Genomic DNA, 18,465 nt, shown 5'->3' with positions numbered 1-18,465 from the left:
CAACGTGGCGTTGGATGGAGCGAGACATGATGTACCAGATGTGCTCAATTGGATTCAGGTCTGGGGAACGGGCGGGCCAGTCCATAGCACCAATGCCTTCCTCTTGCAGGAACTGCTGACACACTCCAGCCACATGAGGTCTAGCATTGTCTTGCGTTAGGAGGAACCCAGGGCCAACCGCACCAGGATATGGTCTCACAAGGGGTCTGAGGATCTTATCTCGGTACCTAATGGCAGTCAGGCTACCTCTGGTGAGCACATGGAGGGCTGTGCGGCCCCCAAAAGAAATGCCACCCCACACCATGACTGACCCACCGCCAAACCGGTCATGCTGGAGGATGTAGCAGGCAGCAGAACATTCTCAGTGGCGAATTTGCCAATCTTGGTGTTCTCTGGCAAATGCCAAATGTCCTGCACGGTGTTAGGCTGTAAGCACAACCCACACCTGTGGACGTCGGGCCCTCATACCACCCTCATGGAGTCTGTTTCTGACCATTTGAGCAGACGCATGCACATTCGTGGCCTGCTGGAGGTCATTTTGCAGGGCTCTGGCAGTGCTCCTCCTTGCACAAAGGCGGAGGTAGCGGGCCTGCTGCTGGGTTGTTGCCCTCCTACAGCCTCCTCCACGTCTCCTGATGTACTGGCCTGTCTCCTGGTAGCGCCTCCATGCTCTGGACACTACGCTGACAGACACAGCAAACCTTCTTGCCACAGCTCGCATTGATGTGCCATCCTGGATGAGCTGCACTACCTGAGCCACTTGTGTGGGTTGTAGATTCCGTGTCATGCTACCACTAGAGTGAAAGCACCGCCAGCATTCAAAAGTGACCAAAACATCAGCCAGGAAGCATAGGAACTGAGAAGTGGTCTGTGGTCACCACCTGCAGAACCACTCCTTTATTGGGGGTGTCTTGCTAATTGCCTATAATTTCCACCTGTTGTCTATTCCATTTGCACAACAGCATGTGAAATTTATTGTCAATCAGTGTTGCTTCCTAAGTGGACAGTTTGGTTTCACAGAAGTGTGATTGACTTGGAGTTACATTGTGTTGTTTAAGTGTTCCCTTTATTTTTTGTGAGCAGTGTAGATGGCATCATGAGGAAAAATAGTGGATATATTGAAGCAACATCTCAAGACATCAGTCATGAAGTTAAAGCTTTGCCGCAATTGGTCTTCCAAATGCACAATGACCCCAAGTATACTTCCAAAGTTGTGGCAAAATGGCTTAAGGATAGCAAAGTCAATGTATTGGAGTGGCATTGCCCTGACCTCAATCCTATAGAAAAGTTGTAGGCAGAACTGAAAAGGCGTGTGCGAGCAAGTAGGCCTACAAACCTGACTCAGTTACACCAGCTCTGTCAGGAGGAATGGGCCAAAATTCACCCAATGTATTGTGGGAAGCTTGTGGAAGGATAACTGGAACATTTGACCCAAGTTAAACAATTTAAATGCAATGCTGCCAAATACTAATTGAGTGTATGTAAACTTCTGACCCACTGGGAATGTGATGAAATAAATAAATAAGCTTAAATAAATCATTTTCTCTACTATTATTCTAACATTTCAGATTTTTTAAATAAAGTGGTGATCCTAACTGACCTGAAACAGGGAATTTTTACCTGGATTAAATGTCAGGAATTGTAAAAAATTGAGTTTAAATGTACATGGCTAAGGTGTATGTAAACTTCCGACTTCAACTGTAATTATTGGACTATAAATTGTGCCTTCCTGTGTTTTACTTACTGCAAAAGGAAGGCGCCTGTGAGCAAGCATTTAGTTGGAAGGTGTATACCATGTGTGTCCCGTACGTACGACTAATACAACTTCAAACTTTATGGGGCATCAGACTCCGGGTTTTTTCCCTATTAGAGTTCGATTATAGGAATATGTTGCAATCCGCCACAATATATAGTTTCAGTCCAAAATGGCACCCTATTCCCCATGTAGTCCACCACTTCTTCAATGCAGTCATCATTCCCTTGACTGTATTGCTAGTGTATTGTCTCAATGGCTTAACTTTCTGTCTTGACTAAACAGGTTTCTTTTGTCTTCTTTTGCAGAAACGTCACAACGCTGACAGTGTTGTCAACAAGAAGGAATGTCAAGGTACGGCCCAATTCTTTCTGTCTTCTTTGTTGTAATCCTAGATTGATTGATGTTTTATTGCCCTTCAAGTGGTAATTATTTTCATAGCTCACTAAGGTCACAAGTTGTGTGCGTATATATATGTATATGTATATATATGTGTATACATACATACATACATACATACATACATACATACATACATACATACATACATACATACATACATACATACATACATACATACATACATACATACATACATACATACATACATACATACACACATACACACATACACACATACACACATACACACATACACACATACACACATACACACATACACACATACACACATACACACATACACACATACACACATACACACATACACACATACACACATACACACATACACACATACACACATACACACATACACACATACATACATACATACATACATACATACATACATACACACATACACACATACATACACACATACACACATACACACATACACACATACATACATACATACACACATACATACACACATACACACATACACACATACATACATACATACATACATACATACATACATACATACACACACACGCATACACACACACATACACGCATACACACACACATACACGCACACATACATACACACACGCATACATACACACACGCATACATACACACACGCATACATACACACACGCATACATACATACACGCATACATACATACACACATACATACACACACGCATACATACATACACACACGCATACATACATACACACATACATACACACACGCATACATACACACACGCATACACACACGCATACATACATATACACATACATACATATACACATACATATACATATACATATACATATACACACACACACAACCTTTCAAAAGTTTGGGGTCACTTAGAAATGTCCTTGTTTTCATGAAATGAGTTTTAAAATTAATAGGAAATATAGTCAAGATGTTGAAATAATTGAAATAATAATTGTGTCCTTCAAACTTTGCTTTTGTCAAAGAGTCCTCCATTTGCAGAAATTACAGCCGTGCGGACCTTTGGCATTCTAGTTGTTAATTTGTTGAGTTAATATGAAGAGATTTCACCCCATGCTTCCTGAAGCACCTCCCATAAATCAGATTGGCTTGAGATCAATGGGGTTGAGATCCGGTGACTGTGCTGGCCACTCCATTATAGACAGAACACCAGCTGACTGCGTCTTCCCTAAATAGTTCATAGTTGCATAGTATCAAATCAAAGTTTATTTGTCACATGTGCCGAATACAGTGAAATGCTTACTTACAGGCTCTAACCTATAGTGCAAAAAAGGTGTTATGTGAACAATGGGTAAGTAATGAAATAAAAAGACAGGCTATATACAGTAGCGAGGGTATAAAAGTAGCGAGGCTACATAGACATTGGTTAGTCAGGCTGATTGAGGTAGTATGTACATGTAGATATGGTTAAAGTGACTATGTATATATCATGAACAGAGAGTGGCAGTAGCGTAAAAGAGGGGTTGGTGGGTGGCGGGACACAATGCAGATAGCCCGGTTAGCCAATGTGCGGGAGCACTGGTTGGTCGGCCCAATTGAGGTAGTTCAGTTAAAGTAACTATGCATATATGACAAACAGAGAGTAGCATCAGCATATAATAGGGGTTGGGAGGGGGGAGCACACAATGCAAATAGTCCGGGTAGCCATTTGATTAACTGTTCAGGAGTCTTATGGCTTGGGGTTAAAAACTGTTGAGAACCCGTTTTGTCCTAGACTTGGCACTCTGGTACCGCTTGCACGCGGTAGTAGAGAGAACAGTCTATGACTGGGGTGGCTGGGGTCTTTGACCATTTTTAGGGCCTTCCTCTGACACCGCCTGGTGTAGAGGACCTAGATGGCAGGCAGCTTAACCTCAGTGATGTTCTGGGCCATACGCACTACCCTCTGTAGTGCCTTGCGGTCAGAGGCTGAGCAATTGCCGTACCAGGCAGTGATGCAACCAGGATGCTCTCGATGTTGCAGTTGTAGAACATTTTGAGCGTCTCAGGACCATTGCCAAGTCTTTTTAGTTTCCTGAGGTGGAATAGGCTTTGTCGTGCCCTTTTCACGACTGTCTTGGTGTGTTTGGACCATTCTAGTTTGTTGATGTGGACACCAAGGAACTTGAAGCTCTCAACCTGCTCCACTACAGCCTGTCGATGAGAATGGGGGCGTGCTCGGTCCTCCCTTTTCCTGTAGTCTACAATCATCTCATTTGGCGCTGTTTTTGGGGCATTGTTCTGTTGTAGGAGGAAATTGGCTTCAATTAAGCGCCCTCCACAGGGTATGGCCTGGGGTTGCAAAATGGAGTGATAGCCTTCCTTCTTCAAGATCCTTTTTACCCTGTACAAATCTCCCACTTTACCACCGCCAATCCACCCCCAGGCCATCACATTTCCTCCACCATGCTTGACAGATGGCGTCAATCACTCCGCCAGCATCTTAATTTTTTCTGCGTCTCAGAAATGTTGTTCTTTGTGATCCGAACCCCTCAAACTTAGATTTGTCTGTCCGTAGCAATTTTTCCCAATCTTTCTCTGTCCAGTGTCTGTTCTTTTGCCCAACTTAATATTTAAATTTTATTGGCCAGACTGAGATATGACTTTTTCTTTGCAACTCTGCCTAGACGGCCATCATCCCTGAGTCGCCTCTCCACTGTTGACGTTGAGACTGGTGTTTTGCAGGTACTGTTTATTGAAGCTGCCAGTTGTGGACTTGTGAGGCGTCTGTTTCTCAAACTAGACACTCTAATGTACTTGTCCTCTTGTTCAGTTGTATACCGGGGCCTCCCACTCCTCTTTCTATTCTGTATAGAGCCAGTTTGTGCTGTTCTGGGAAGGATCAGCGTTGTACCAGATCTCCAGTTTCTTGGCAATTTCTCGCATGGAATAGCCTTCATTTCTCAGAACAAGAATAGACTGACAAGTTTCAGAAGAAAGTTCTTTGTTCCTGGCCATTTAGAGCCTGTAATCGAACCCACAAACGCTGATGCTCTAGATACTCAACTAGTCTAATGAAGGCAAGTTTTATTGCTTCTTTAATCAGTATAACAGTTTTCAGCTGTGCTAACATAGTGGGGCAAAAAAGTATTTAGTCAGCCACCAATTGTGCAAGTTCTCCCACTTAAAAAGAGAGAGGCCTGTAATTTTCATCATAGGTACACTTCAACTATGACAGACAAAATGAGAAAATCCAGAAAATCACACTAGGATTTTTAATACATTTATTTGCAAATTGTAGTCGACAATAAGTATTTGGTCACCTACAAACAAGCAAGATTTCTGGCTCTCAAGACCTGTAACTTCTTCTTTAAGAGGCTCCTCTGTCCTCCACTCGTTACCTGTATTAATGGCACCTGTTTGAACTTGTTATCAGTATAAAAGATACCTGTCCACAACCTCAGACAGTCACACTCCAAACTCCACTATGGCCAAGACCAAAGAGCTGTCAAAGGACACCAGAAACAAAATTGTAGACCTGCACCAGGCTGGGAAGACTGAAGCTGCATAGGTAAGCAGTTTGGTTTGAGGAAATCAACTGTGGGAGCAATTATTAGGAAATGGAAGACATACAAGACTACTGATAATCTCCCTCGATCTGGGGCTTCACGCAAGATCTCACCCCGTGGGGTCAAAATGATCACAAGAACGGTGAGCAAAAATCCCAGACCCACACGGGGGGACCTAGTGAATGACCTGCAGAGAGCTGGGACCAAAGTAACAAAGCCTACCATCAGTAACACACTACACCGCCAGGGACTGAAATCCTGCAGTGCCAGACGTGTCCCACTGCTTAAGCCAGTACATGTCCAGGCCCGTCTGAAGTTTGCTAGAGAGCATTTGGATGATCCAGAAGAAGATTGGGAGAATGTTATATGGTCAGATGAAACAAAAATATAACCTTTTGGTAAAAACTCAACTCGTTGTGTTTGGAGGACAAAGAATGCGGAGTTGCATCCAAAGAACACCATACCTACTGTGAATGGGGGTGGACTTCCGGCGCCGACAGATGGCCGCCTCGCTTCACGTTCCTAGGAAACTATGCAGTTTTTTTATATTTTTTTTACATGTTATTTGTTACATTAGTACCCCAGGTCATCTTAGGTTTCATTACATACAGTCGAGAAGAACTACTGAATATAAGAGCAGCGTCAACTCACCATCAGTACGACCAAGAATATGACTTTCGCGAAGCGGATCCTGTGTTCTGCCTTTCACCCAGGACAACGGAATGGATCCCAGCCGGCGACCCCAAAAAAACGACTTCGTAAAAGAGGGAAACGTAGCGGCCTTCAGGTCAGACTCCGGGGACAGGCTCATCGTGTACCACTCCCCAGTATACTTCTCGCCAATGTCCAGTCTCTTGACAACAAGGTTGATGAAATCCGAGCAAGGGTAGCATTCCAGAGGGACAACAGAGACTGTAACGCTCTTTGCTTCACGGAAACATGGCTCACTGGAGAGACGCTATCGGAGTCGGTGCAGCCAGCTGGTTTCTCCACGCATCGCACCGACAGAAACAAACATCTTTCTGGTAAGAAGAGGGGAGGGGGCGTATGCCTTATGGCTAACGAGACGCGGTGTGGTCACAAAAGCATACAGGAACTCAAGTCCTTCTGTTCACCTGATTTAGAATTCCTCACAATCAAATGTAGACCGCATTATCTACCAAGGGAATTCTCTTCGATTATAATCACAGCCGTATATATTCCCCCCCCCAAGCAGACACATCGATGGCTCTGAATGAACTTTATTTGACTCTTTGCAAACTGGAATCCATACATCCTGAGGCTGCATTCATTTTAGCTGGGGATTTTAACAAGGCTAATCTGAAAACAAGACTCCCTAAATTGTATCAGCATATCGATTGTGCAACCAGGGCTGGCAAAACCTTGGATCACTGCTATTCTAACTTCCGCGACGCATATAAGGCCCTGCCCCGCCCTCCTTTCGGAAAAGCTTACCACGACTCCATTTTGCTGATCCCTGCCTACAGACAGAAACTAAAACAAGAAGCTCCCACGCGGAGGTCTGTTCAACGCTGGTCCGACCAATCTGATTCCACACTCCAAGACTGCTTCCATCACGTGGACTGGGATATGTTTCGTATTGCGTCAGACAACAACTTTGACGAATATGCTGATTCGGTGTGAGAGTTCATTAGAACGTGCGTTGAAGATGTCGTCCCCATAGCAACGATTAAAACATTGCCAAACCAGAAACCGTGGATTGATGGCAGCATTTGCGTGAAACTGAAAGCCCGAACCACTGCTTATAACCAGGGCAAGGTGACCGGAAATATGACCGAATACAAACAGTGTAGCTATTCCCTCCGCAAGGCAATCAAACAAGCTACGCGTCAGTGTAGAGACAAAGTAGAATCTCAATTCAACGGCTCAGACACGAGGTATGTGGCAGTCAATCACGGATTACAAAATGAAAACCAGCCCCGTCACGGACCAGGATGTCTTGCTCCCAGGCAGACTAAATAACTTTTTTGCCCGCTTTGAGGACAATACAGTGCCACTGACATGGCCTGCAACCAAAACATGCGGCCTCTCCTTCACTGCAGCCGAGGTGAGTAAAACATTTAAACGTGTTAACCCTCGCAAGGCTGCAGGCCCAGACGGCATCCCCAGCCGCGCCCTCAGAGCATGCGCAGACCAGCTGGCTGGTGTGTTTACGGACATATTCAATCAATCTCTATCCCAGTCTGCTGTTCCCACATGCTTCAAGAGGGCCACCATTGTTCCTGTTCCCAAGAAAGCTAAGGTAACTGAGCTAAACGACTACCGCCCCGCCCCCGTAGCACTCACTTCAGTCATCATGAAGTGCTTTGAGAGACTAGTCAAGGACCATATCACCTCCACCCTAGACTCACTCCAATTTGCTTCGCCCAAATAGGTCCACAGACGATGCAATCTCAACCACACTGCACACTGCCCTAACCCATCTGGACAAGAGGAATACCTATGTGAGAATGTTGTTCATCGACTACAGCTCGGCATTCAATACCATAGTACCCTCCAAGCTCGTCAACAAGCTCGAGACCCTGGGTCTCGACCCCGCCCTATGCAACTGGGTACTGGACTTCCTGACGGGCCGCCCCCAGGTGGTGAGGGTAGGCAACAACATCTCCACCCCGCTGATCCTCAACACTGGGATCCCACAAGGGTGTGTTCTGAGCCCTCTCCTGTACTCCCTGTTCACCCACGACTGCGTGGCCACACACACCTCCAACTCAATCATCAAGTTTGCGGACGACACAACAGTGGTAGGCTTGATTACCAACAACAACGAGACGGCCTACAGGGAGGAGGTGAGTGCCCTCTGAGTGTGGTGTCAGGAAAATAACCTAACACTCAACGTCAACAAAACTAAGGAGATGATTGTGAACTTCAGGAAACAGCAGAGGGAACACCCCCCTATCCACATCGATGGAACAGTAGTGGAGAGGGTAGCAAGTTTTAAGTTCCTCGGCATACACATCACAGACAAACTGAATTGGTCCACCCACACAGACAGCATCGTGAAGAACGCGCAGCAGCGCCTCTTCAACCTCAGGAGGCTGAAGAAATTTGGCTTGTCACCAAAAGCACTCACAAACTTCTACAGATGCACAATCGAGAGCATCCTGGCGGGCTGTATCACCGCCTGGTACGGCAACTGCTCCGCCCACAACCGTAAGGCTCTCCAGAGGGTAGTGATGTCTGCACAACGCATCACCGGGGCAAACTACCTGCCCTCCAGGACACCTACACCACCTGATGTTACAGGAAGGCCATAAAGATCATCAAGGACAACAACCACCCGAGGCACTGCCTGTTCACCCCGCTATCATCCAGAAGGCGAGGTCCGTACAGGTGCATCAAAGCTGGGACGGAGAGACTGAAAAACAGCTTCTATCTCAAAGCCATCAGACTGTTAAACAGCCACCACTAACATTGAGTGGCTGCTGCCAACACACTGACTCAACTCCAGCCACTTTAATAATGGGAATTGATGGCAAATGATGTAAAATATATCACTAGCCACATTAAACAATGCTACTTAATATAATGTTTACATACCCTACATTATTCATCTCATATGTATACGTATATACTGTACTCTATATCATCTACTGCATCTTTATGTAATACATGTATCACTAGCCAGTTTAACTATGACACTTTGTTTACATACTCATCTCATATGTAGTATATACTGCACTCGATACCATCTACTGCATCTTGCTTATACCGCTCTGTACCATCACTCATTCATATATCTTTATGTACATATTCTTTATCCCCTTACACTTGTGTGTATAAGACGGTAGTTTTGGAATTGTTAGTTAGATTACTTGTTGGTTATTACTGCATTGTCGGAACTGGAAGCACAAGCATTTCGCTACACTCGCATTAACATCTGCTAACCATGTGTATGTGACAAATAAAATTTGATTTGATTTGATCATGCTTTGGGGCTGTTTTTCTGCAAAGGGACCAGGACGACTGATCCGTGTAAAGGAAAGAATGAATGGGGCCATGTATCGTGAGATTTTGAGTGAAAACCTCCTTCCATCAGCAAGGGCATTGAAGATGAAACGTGGCTGGGTCTTTCAGCATGACAATGATCCCAAACACACTGCCCGGGCAACAAAGGAGTGGCTTCGTAAGAAGCATTCCAAGGTCCTGGAGTGGCCTAGCCAGTCTCCAGATCTCAACTCCATAGAAAATCTTTGGAGGGAGTTGAAAGTCAGTGTTGCCCAGCAACAGCCCCCAAACATCACTGCTGTAGAGGAGATCTGCATGGAGGAATGGGCCAATATACCAGCAACAGTATGTGAAATCCTTGTGTAGACTTACAGAAAACGTTTGACCTCTGTCATTGCCAACAAAGGGTATATAACAAAGTATTGAGAAACTTATTTTCCACCATAATTTGCAAATAAATTCATTAAAAATTCTTTATTTTGCCCCTCATTTTGTCTGTCATGATTGAAGTGTACCTATAATGAAAATTACAGGCCTCATCTTTTTAAGTCTGAGAACTTGCACAATTGGTGGCTGACTAACTACTTTTTTGCCTCACTGTAATTGCAAAATGGCCTTTTTAAAATGGTTAACTTGGATTAGCTAACACAACGTGCCATTGGAACACGAGTGATTGTTGCTGATAATGGGCCTATGTAGATATTACATTAAATAATCAGCCGTTTCCAGCTCAAAAGTAATTTACAACATTAACAATGTCTTCACTGTATTTCTGATCAATTTTGTGTTATTTTAATGGACCAAAAATGGTCTTTTCTTTCAAAATCAAGGACATTTCTAAATGAACCCAAACTTTTGAACGTGTGTGTGTGAGTACATTGTGTATTTCTTTGTTGTCGAAAGATGAGACATAATATATCGCTCGGTATGCATTGTGTAACACTGTGCCTTCCAAGTAGGCTAAACAAAGCATGGTGGTGGTGATTTATCTTCCGTGTCACAACACTTCTCTTACCTTTTTGTCTCTGCTCTTTAAAGTGCTGAGGAATGGTGCCTGGGAGATCGTGCACTGGGCCAAGGTACATTATCAAACTATACTTCCTTTTAACTTAAATGGAAAGTTCTGCATTTTGCAATTCCGTGTTAGATTGTTCCGCACTCTGAAAGTAGTCTATGCACCAGGAGAGACAGTAGGGTAATCCATGGATCGGTTTTATTTCAACCGCCACTACGAACTTCTGCTAACTTTAGCCACAGGTAGTTGATTATCAAAGGGAGTGATGGCGGCAACCATGCAAATAAGTAAAGTAATTGACAAATAACCTTTTTAAGGATGCTGGGATCATCTAACATTAATTTGTAAAATATTTAACTTTCCCTTTAACCAACGGCATCAGGCAGGGGTGTGATATTATTCTAGGAGAGATATTCATAGACTGCTACTGACATCCCACAAGAACTGGAACAAAGAACAGATGGTGATGAGGATGTGTCCACAATAGTCTCTTCCTATCCAATCTTTCTATATTAAGTACACACACACACACACACACACACACCTCCTGTTTGACATCCGGCCCCTTTCATCAGCCTGGCCTGGTCAGTAACTAATCCACTGCTTTCATGTGGACCGACAGCGATAAGAAGAGAAGGAATGCTATGCCCGAGAACATAACAGACATGGAGAGAGAGAGCAGCTTTTAGTCCAGTGATCATAAAACACCCCAGTTAATTACAGTGTCAGAAATGGTCCACCCACAACAATCAGGTGAAAAGGAAAAAAGGTAAGGATATGTGATATTAATAGCCTGGCCGTTAAATAGAAGGCACACGCAACTGGTTTCTCCTTACTATAGCTCTGCTGGGGGGGCGAGAGGAGAAGACATTAAGAAAAGATTCACCATTGCCTCTGGTTCTGGAGAATGCATGGTTTTAGTGGCCCGGTAAATATATTGTCATTTCAAACCAGTAGAGGTTTGTTTTTTACCATTACTGTGAGAAATTCCCTCTGAAATTGGGGAAGCAAAACACTTAATGATGAACCCCAGAGGATACAGAACAAGGTGAATTACTGATCTAGATATTATATTAATGCTTATGGGAAGATCTCATTTTGACAATTTTTTTTTTTTTAATTAACCTTTATTTAACCAGGCAAGTCAGTTAAGAACATATTCTTATTTTCAATGACAGCCTGGGAACAGTGGGTTAACTGCCTGTTCAGGGGCAGAACGACAGATTTGTACCTTGTCAGCTCGGGGGTTTGAACTCGCAACCTTCCGGTTACTAGTCCAACGCTCTAACCACTAGGCAACGCTGCCTCCCCAATTGTGCAGAAACAAGGATTTTGCTGGGGTATGAAATACAGATGCACACCTTTTGCCCTGTAGCTTTTATTGTTCCTCACAGGGAAAAAACGATGTAATCTACTTGAAGTGGCAGTGGAACACAAGATATTTAGGGTCGTTTCATTAGGGCACGCTAACACTGTAACAGAAAATGAAAACAAGTCTAGGTTGTCCCTTCCTGTTTCATGACTCATTCTTCCGTTTAGGCGCCTAATAAACACGACGCAGGTTTTCTGCCTGGTTGACCAACCCTGGAAGGACGACTGGCTTATTTCCCCCCCCCCCTTTTTATAATTTTTATTATTTCACTACGATTGTTTACTTCTCATTTGTCACATGATGATCATTTCCATGACTTCCCAGGCAGTGGTCTCTATCCATCAGTAACCAGTGTGTTTCTTCCAGGCAGTGGGCTCTATCCATCAGTAACCGGTGTGTTTCTTCCAGGCAGTGGTCTCTATCCATCAGTAACCAGTGTGTTTCTTCCAGGCAGTGGGCTCTATCCATCAGTAACCAGTGTGTTTCTTCCAGGCAGTGGGCTCTATCCATCAGTAACCGGTGTGTTTCTTCCAGGCAGTGGGCTCTATCCATCAGTAACCGGTGTGTTTCTTCCAGGCAGTGGGCTCTATCCATCAGTAACCGGTGTGTTTCTTCCAGGCAGTGGGCTCTATCCATCAGTAACCGGTGTGTTTCTTCCAGGCAGTGGGCTCTATCCATCAGTAACCGGTGTGTTTCTTCCAGGCAGTGGGCTCTATCCATCAGTAACCGGTGTGTTTCTTCCAGGCAGTGGGCTCTATCCATCAGTAACCGGTGTGTTTCTTCCAGGCAGTGGGCTCTATCCATCAGTAACCGGTGTGTTTCTTCCAGGCAGTGGGCTCTATCCATCAGTAACCGGTGTGTCTCTTCCAGGCAGTGGGCTCTATCCATCAGTAACCGATGTGTTTCTTCCAGGCAGTGGTGGGAGATATAATTCGAGTAGGATGCTCAGATTACGTACCTGCGGACTCTATCCTCCTGTCATCCAGGTAGAAGTCTGTGGGTTCACCTACCTGTTCCTGCCAGACCCTGAGGACATCTCCTCTGTTCTCTCTCCCTCGCCTCCCTCTCTCTGTCAGCTCACACAAGGAAGTGGTGATTGATTCAAAATAAGAGCAGACATTTTAAGTGCCTCCATTAAAAACATTGGCCTACTATCAAAGCAGGTTAAGTGCCTGCTACATTGTCAATGTTGTGAAGATCCAGATCTACTGCTATTGAAAATAGTTTTTTAAAGACTTAGAAACAGTATTGCATTGTGGGAATCATCACTTCCTTCTAAAATGTCTTCACGTCCTTTCCTCCTTCACCTTTTCAAACTTCATTTGGACCAGGTCTTACTTTGGGCCCTGCCTCGGTTTACTGTCTGATTATGTCCTTTCTGACCTATTACCCATACTTTGAAAAAGCTGAAGCAATGCAACAGGCCTACACGCTGTACTGTATCCAGATGGCACAGGCCTACACGCTGTACTGTATCCAGATGGCACAGGCCTACACGCTGTACTGTATCCAGATGGCACAGGCCTACACGCTGTACTGTATCCAGATGGCACAGGCCTACACGCTGTACTGTATCCAGATGGCACAGGCCTACACGCTGTACTGTATCCAGATGGTACAGGCCTACACGCTGTACTGTATCCAGATGGCACAGGCCTACACGCTGTACTGAATCCAGATGGCACAGGCCTACACGCTATACTGTATCCAGATGGCACGGGCCTACACGCTGTACTGTATCCAGATGGCACAGGCCTACACGCTGTACTGAATCCAGATGGCACACTGTTTGCACAGCAGCGATTTATTTGCACGTTATTCAGACCTCATCTAAAATCTCATTAAATTGTAATTTCTTTCGCCCTATGATTTATATTGAGTAAATTTGGTTATTGTATTTGTATAGTACTGTATATGAAGATCCTAAATGACTTGATATAGTCCAAATGGCATTTGAAACCAGTTTATACCAAACCCTCTGGACGTGCAAGGGTTACACTGTCCTTATTATTCCATCAAATTAAACCATTCTCTTTCCCCTCCCTTGTTTTGGTGTTTGTTTGTACTCTACCTCTCACCCTCCTCCCCTTCTTCTCTCCCTAATGTCCTTTTCCTGGATGCCCCTGCTCTCGCTGGCCCCTCCTGGTGCGTGCTGGGTACTATCAGGTGGGCGTTGGGGAGGTAGTGAAAGCGGCCAATGGGGATCACCTCCCGGCCGACCTTGTCATTCTGTCTTCCAGGTCAGGAACCGAACCACACTGCCGAGCATGAGGGTGGGAGTGTGGCGGTGGGAGCATGGGAAGAGGGGCATAGCATACAAGTCAACTACAACTCAGGACATTTTGTCTGCCAACATTAATGATAAATATTGGATTTAACATTCTAAGGCAGGAAGGTAAAGCTCTGGTTATGTTGATAAAGCCAGAGATTAAGGTGAATAGGTCAGTGAACACATTGTTCCCATCTAGGCACAGTCAGATGGCTTAACAAGAAATGTTTTTATGGCTTGAAAATATAGCGAGACGATACATACATTATTGAATTGCTCTTTAAGACCTGTAACTAAACTGTTAAGCAAACATGGAAAGTGTTTCAGTTAGTTTTCTTAGTGTAGCACCACAGAAAAGCATGCTTTAGTTTGAGACAAGACCATAAGTTTGTGTGTGAAGTCGCTCTGAATAAGAGCGTCTGCTAAATGACTTAAATGTAATGTAAATGTAACTGTGAATGGGTTTCCATGTTCCTAACTGTGCATGGCTAAAAAATCAGCCCTAAAACGTTGCATGCTGGGACCATAGAAATAGTGACATTTCTATGACTGACATGACAATATTTTAATTAATCTTGGCATATTTGTTTATATTTTTATTTAACTAGACAAGTCAGTTAAGAACAAATTCTTATTTACAATGACGTCCTACCCCGGCCAAACCCTAACCCGGACTACGCTGTGATACAGCCTGGAATTGAACCAGGCATAATAGCATATTGTAACATGCTTACAACAATGTATCTACAATAATCAAGTAGATATTTGGAATATTTGATTAATAATAAATATTCATGAATACTCCAACAGTGTTGTTGATGCACTGGTCCCATCTTGTCAACAGGATATTTGAAGCATGACTGACTGGTTTTAGAACATTCCTGCAGTGCAATTGTCTGTGGTCAGGAATCCAAAGCCCTTATTGATCAACCAATGACTCAAAACAGCTGAAACTACAACCTCATTGATTGAGATTAGGGTTTGAGTGGGACAAAACCCTTTTGGATTTTCTCCTTCTTCCCCTGTTTTTGGATGGGCCCTTGTCATGCATCTATCACTGTATTAAAAGAGTGGCTAACCAGCGACCCCGCCTGGTCCGGTGCGCTCTGTAACTCTGTCCCTGTGTCTGTTCTACTGTGGTTCTAGTGCTTGCTCGGCATGCCTGCTTACTTTCTCTGTCTTTGAAAGTTGACTGAGTCAACTTTATCTTTGTCAAGGACAGCTGCAAACAAAGATGTTAGCCTTGCCTGTGCTGCTTTTCCAGGACTTGGGACTGTCATAAAATTTTTGGCTTTAGTAGTTCAAAACAACTTGGTATCAGAAAACTTTGCAGTCTTTGTTTGTTGGAGTCCCACCTCCATATTTCTATCAAACATCATTATTAAATAGATGAATGAGTGTTTTCATTATTATATATAATTAACTTTTATCTTAAGTTCTCCAGGTCCGATGTTCAATTTGATGCTTTTTTGCGTCCCCTTTTTAAACAAGTGAGCCCCAAGGCATGTGCTACATTGAGACGTCAAACTTGGATGGAGAAACAAACCTCAAAATCCGACAGGTGATTATTTCTCTCTCCTACATTTTCGTTTACTCCATCTCCTGGGAAATAGGCAACTTGGAAGTATTGAACTGAAACTCAGCCAGGGATGACTTTTGGTCAGCCTTCCAGGAGTTTCCCCAGATAAGATGTTCTGATATTTTTTAATTAACCAATTTTAGCTCAGTCCATTACATTATGAAAGTGAAGTGTTTTCTCAATATAGGCTATCCCCTTTATTGACTTAATTGGAATATAATTGGTGTGTGTGTGTGTGTGTGTGTGTGTGTGTGTGTGTGTGTGTGTGTGTGTGTGTGTGTGTGTGTGTGTGTGTGTGTGTGTGTGTGTGTGTGTGTGTGTGTGTGTGTGTGTGTGTGTGTGTGTGTGTGTGTGTGTGTGTGTGTGTGTGTGTGTGTGTGTGTGTGTGTGTGTGTGTGTGTGTGTGTGTGTGTGTGTGTGTGTGTGTTTGCACACAAAGGGACTACAAATCACCTCGGAGATCAAGGACATTGACAGCCTGATGCGTCTCTCTGGGCGCATGGAGTGCGAGAGCCCCAACCGCCATCTCTATGAGTTTGTGGGGAACATCCGTCTGGACGGACACAGGTGGGACACAACACACCGCTCTTCCCTTTTCAACCAGCTAGCAGCTTTTCCAGCACAGTGAATTGTGTGGGTTTGTGGCTAATTTAATGTTTCTATGAAGTGAAGAGAAGATTAGAAGCACCTGCTTAGTGTTAGTTTGTGTTTGTTTGGGGTGCTTTGCCAATCCATAGTAATAAAGAACATGGTGTTAGTCATCTGAAATACAGACTTGCATCTTGATCCTGAGGTAGAACAAAGTCCCTGAACTGGAAGAAGTGAGGACTACTGTTCCCTCCGTACTCAGTGACAGTATCACTATAGCAGTAAAAGCTCAAAGTTGGATTTGAGTTCCATAATTTCACAAGCTCCTCCACACTACGCCTATCCTGGAGACTCATGGACATTTCTGCTTATGACTCCAGCACCATGCCTCTGGGTCCAGACCAGATTCTGCTGCGAGGTGCCCAGCTGAGGAACACCCAGTGGGTCCATGGCATCGTGGTCTACACTGGACACGACACCAAGCTCATGCAGGTGAAGCCCTCTGCTGGTCCACATGTACATTTGTCATTTAGAGGACATTCTTATCCAGAGCCACTTAGGTTTGTAAGAAACCCACATACAGTGCCTTGCGAAAGTATTCGGCCCCCTTGAACTTTGCGACCTTTTGCAACATTTAAGGCTTCAAACATAAAGATATAAAACTGTATTTTTTTGTGAAGAATCAACAACAAGTGGGACACAATCATGAAGTGGAACGACATTTATTGGATATTTCAAACTTTTTTAACAAATCAAAAACTGAAAAATTGGGCATAACTTCTATTATGCCTGTTACTTTTTTGTCCAGAATTCCACACGGCCGCCTCTGAAGCTGTCCAATGTGGAGCGCATCACAAACTTCCAGATTCTACTGCTGTTCGGCTGTCTACTGGCCATCTCTCTGGTTTGTTCAATCGGACAGACCATCTGGAAGTACCAGTACGGCAATGCAGCTTGGTACATGGACTTGAACTGTAAGAGCACCAACGCAAGATATAGTCCACATATTGTGTCTGCTTTTTGAGTTATGTTTTGTTGATGTCGCTGTGTCATTGTTTATTTTACTTTGCCTCTGTTAAAGTATGTATTTGCAACACAAGTCAAATATGTGGCGATGGGGATTGATGGTATTCCCATGTAAACATAACTGATTGTGACATGCATAGACGTGATGTGAATGAAAGGAATGGTTGAATATCAGTGCGCTGCTGTACATTTTGGTTAATTTCTAATGTTCTGTTTTGGTTCTTTGTTTTTCTTTGTTGTTTTTTAACAGCTCCAGGTAACAACCATTTAAAAGCCTTGGCCAATCCGTGAATGACCCTTCCATACTAACACCCTAACTGAAGCTCTGCCTATGCTAAGCCCCCACTATATGGTTGTCGTATTTTGTAAGGGCCCTCTTGCCATGGACAGCACAGGCCAGGGATCCGACACTAGGTTTACCCCTCCAGCTCTTATGCTCTACTCTTTAGTTCCTTTTAGTGCCTGATCCACACAGTGTTTTCCCCTTTCTCCTCCATTCGTGTGTGATGCGTTAAACTCTTTGCAAACCTTGGCCTCAGATCCAGACCCCTCTTTTTTTGTGCCTTTTTTTACCACAAATGGACCATGAGTCAAACTTAACTTCTGCTTCACTTTTGTCCTGTGAGAGCAAGAGATAAGATTGCGCTCAGGAAGCTCTTGGTAGGCAGGATTATTCTACGTGTAGCTGAACATAGATGCTGCAGTACAACCCAGAGGTTACCGGTGACATTTTCTAAATGCCTCCCTCCCTCTTTCTCTTCCTCCCTCTGATGCCAGTGTTTATTCTTTATAAAGCAAACAGAGAGAGAAGGAGTGATTCCAAACCTATTTCAACACGAGAGATTTTAACATCCACTCTTGAGACATGTTTTTCAATTAAAGCCGGTGTTAGACTAACTACTATTGAAATAATAAAAGCGACAGGTAATAGAACCTTACAGCCTCAGTAGTAGAATGAAGGTTAG

General features: G+C 43.9%; 1 protein-coding gene across 8 annotated transcripts in view; it reads left to right on the top strand.

Moving 5' to 3' along the window:
* The window catches only part of LOC123993554 (phospholipid-transporting ATPase IA-like), a 197,570-nt gene that overhangs the window by 80,375 nt on the left and 98,730 nt on the right, over positions 1-18,465 (top strand). For 4 of the 8 annotated variants that reach the window (XM_046295836.1, XM_046295831.1, XM_046295838.1 and 1 more), the window contains exons 5-12: positions 2,062-2,107; positions 10,690-10,730; positions 14,205-14,278; positions 15,799-15,868; positions 16,326-16,453; positions 16,855-16,966; positions 17,283-17,448; positions 17,751-17,756. In XM_046295836.1, coding sequence (XP_046151792.1) covers positions 2,062-2,107; positions 10,690-10,730; positions 14,205-14,278; positions 15,799-15,868; positions 16,326-16,453; positions 16,855-16,966; positions 17,283-17,448; positions 17,751-17,756 — 643 coding nt within the window. Of the gene's footprint in view, positions 1-2,061; positions 2,108-10,689; positions 10,731-12,950; positions 13,025-14,204; positions 14,279-15,798; positions 15,869-16,325; positions 16,454-16,854; positions 16,967-17,282; positions 17,449-17,750; positions 17,757-18,465 lie in introns of all 8 variants that reach the window. The other 4 variants (XM_046295837.1, XM_046295835.1, XM_046295833.1 and 1 more) reach the window with 3 other exon arrangements.

Source organism: Oncorhynchus gorbuscha, linkage group LG13 (genome assembly GCF_021184085.1).
Source record: "Oncorhynchus gorbuscha isolate QuinsamMale2020 ecotype Even-year linkage group LG13, OgorEven_v1.0, whole genome shotgun sequence".
Lineage (NCBI taxonomy): Eukaryota > Metazoa > Chordata > Actinopteri > Salmoniformes > Salmonidae > Oncorhynchus > Oncorhynchus gorbuscha.
The sequence above is the reverse complement of the archived record's forward strand: the minus strand, read 5'-3'. Positions and strand labels throughout refer to the sequence as shown.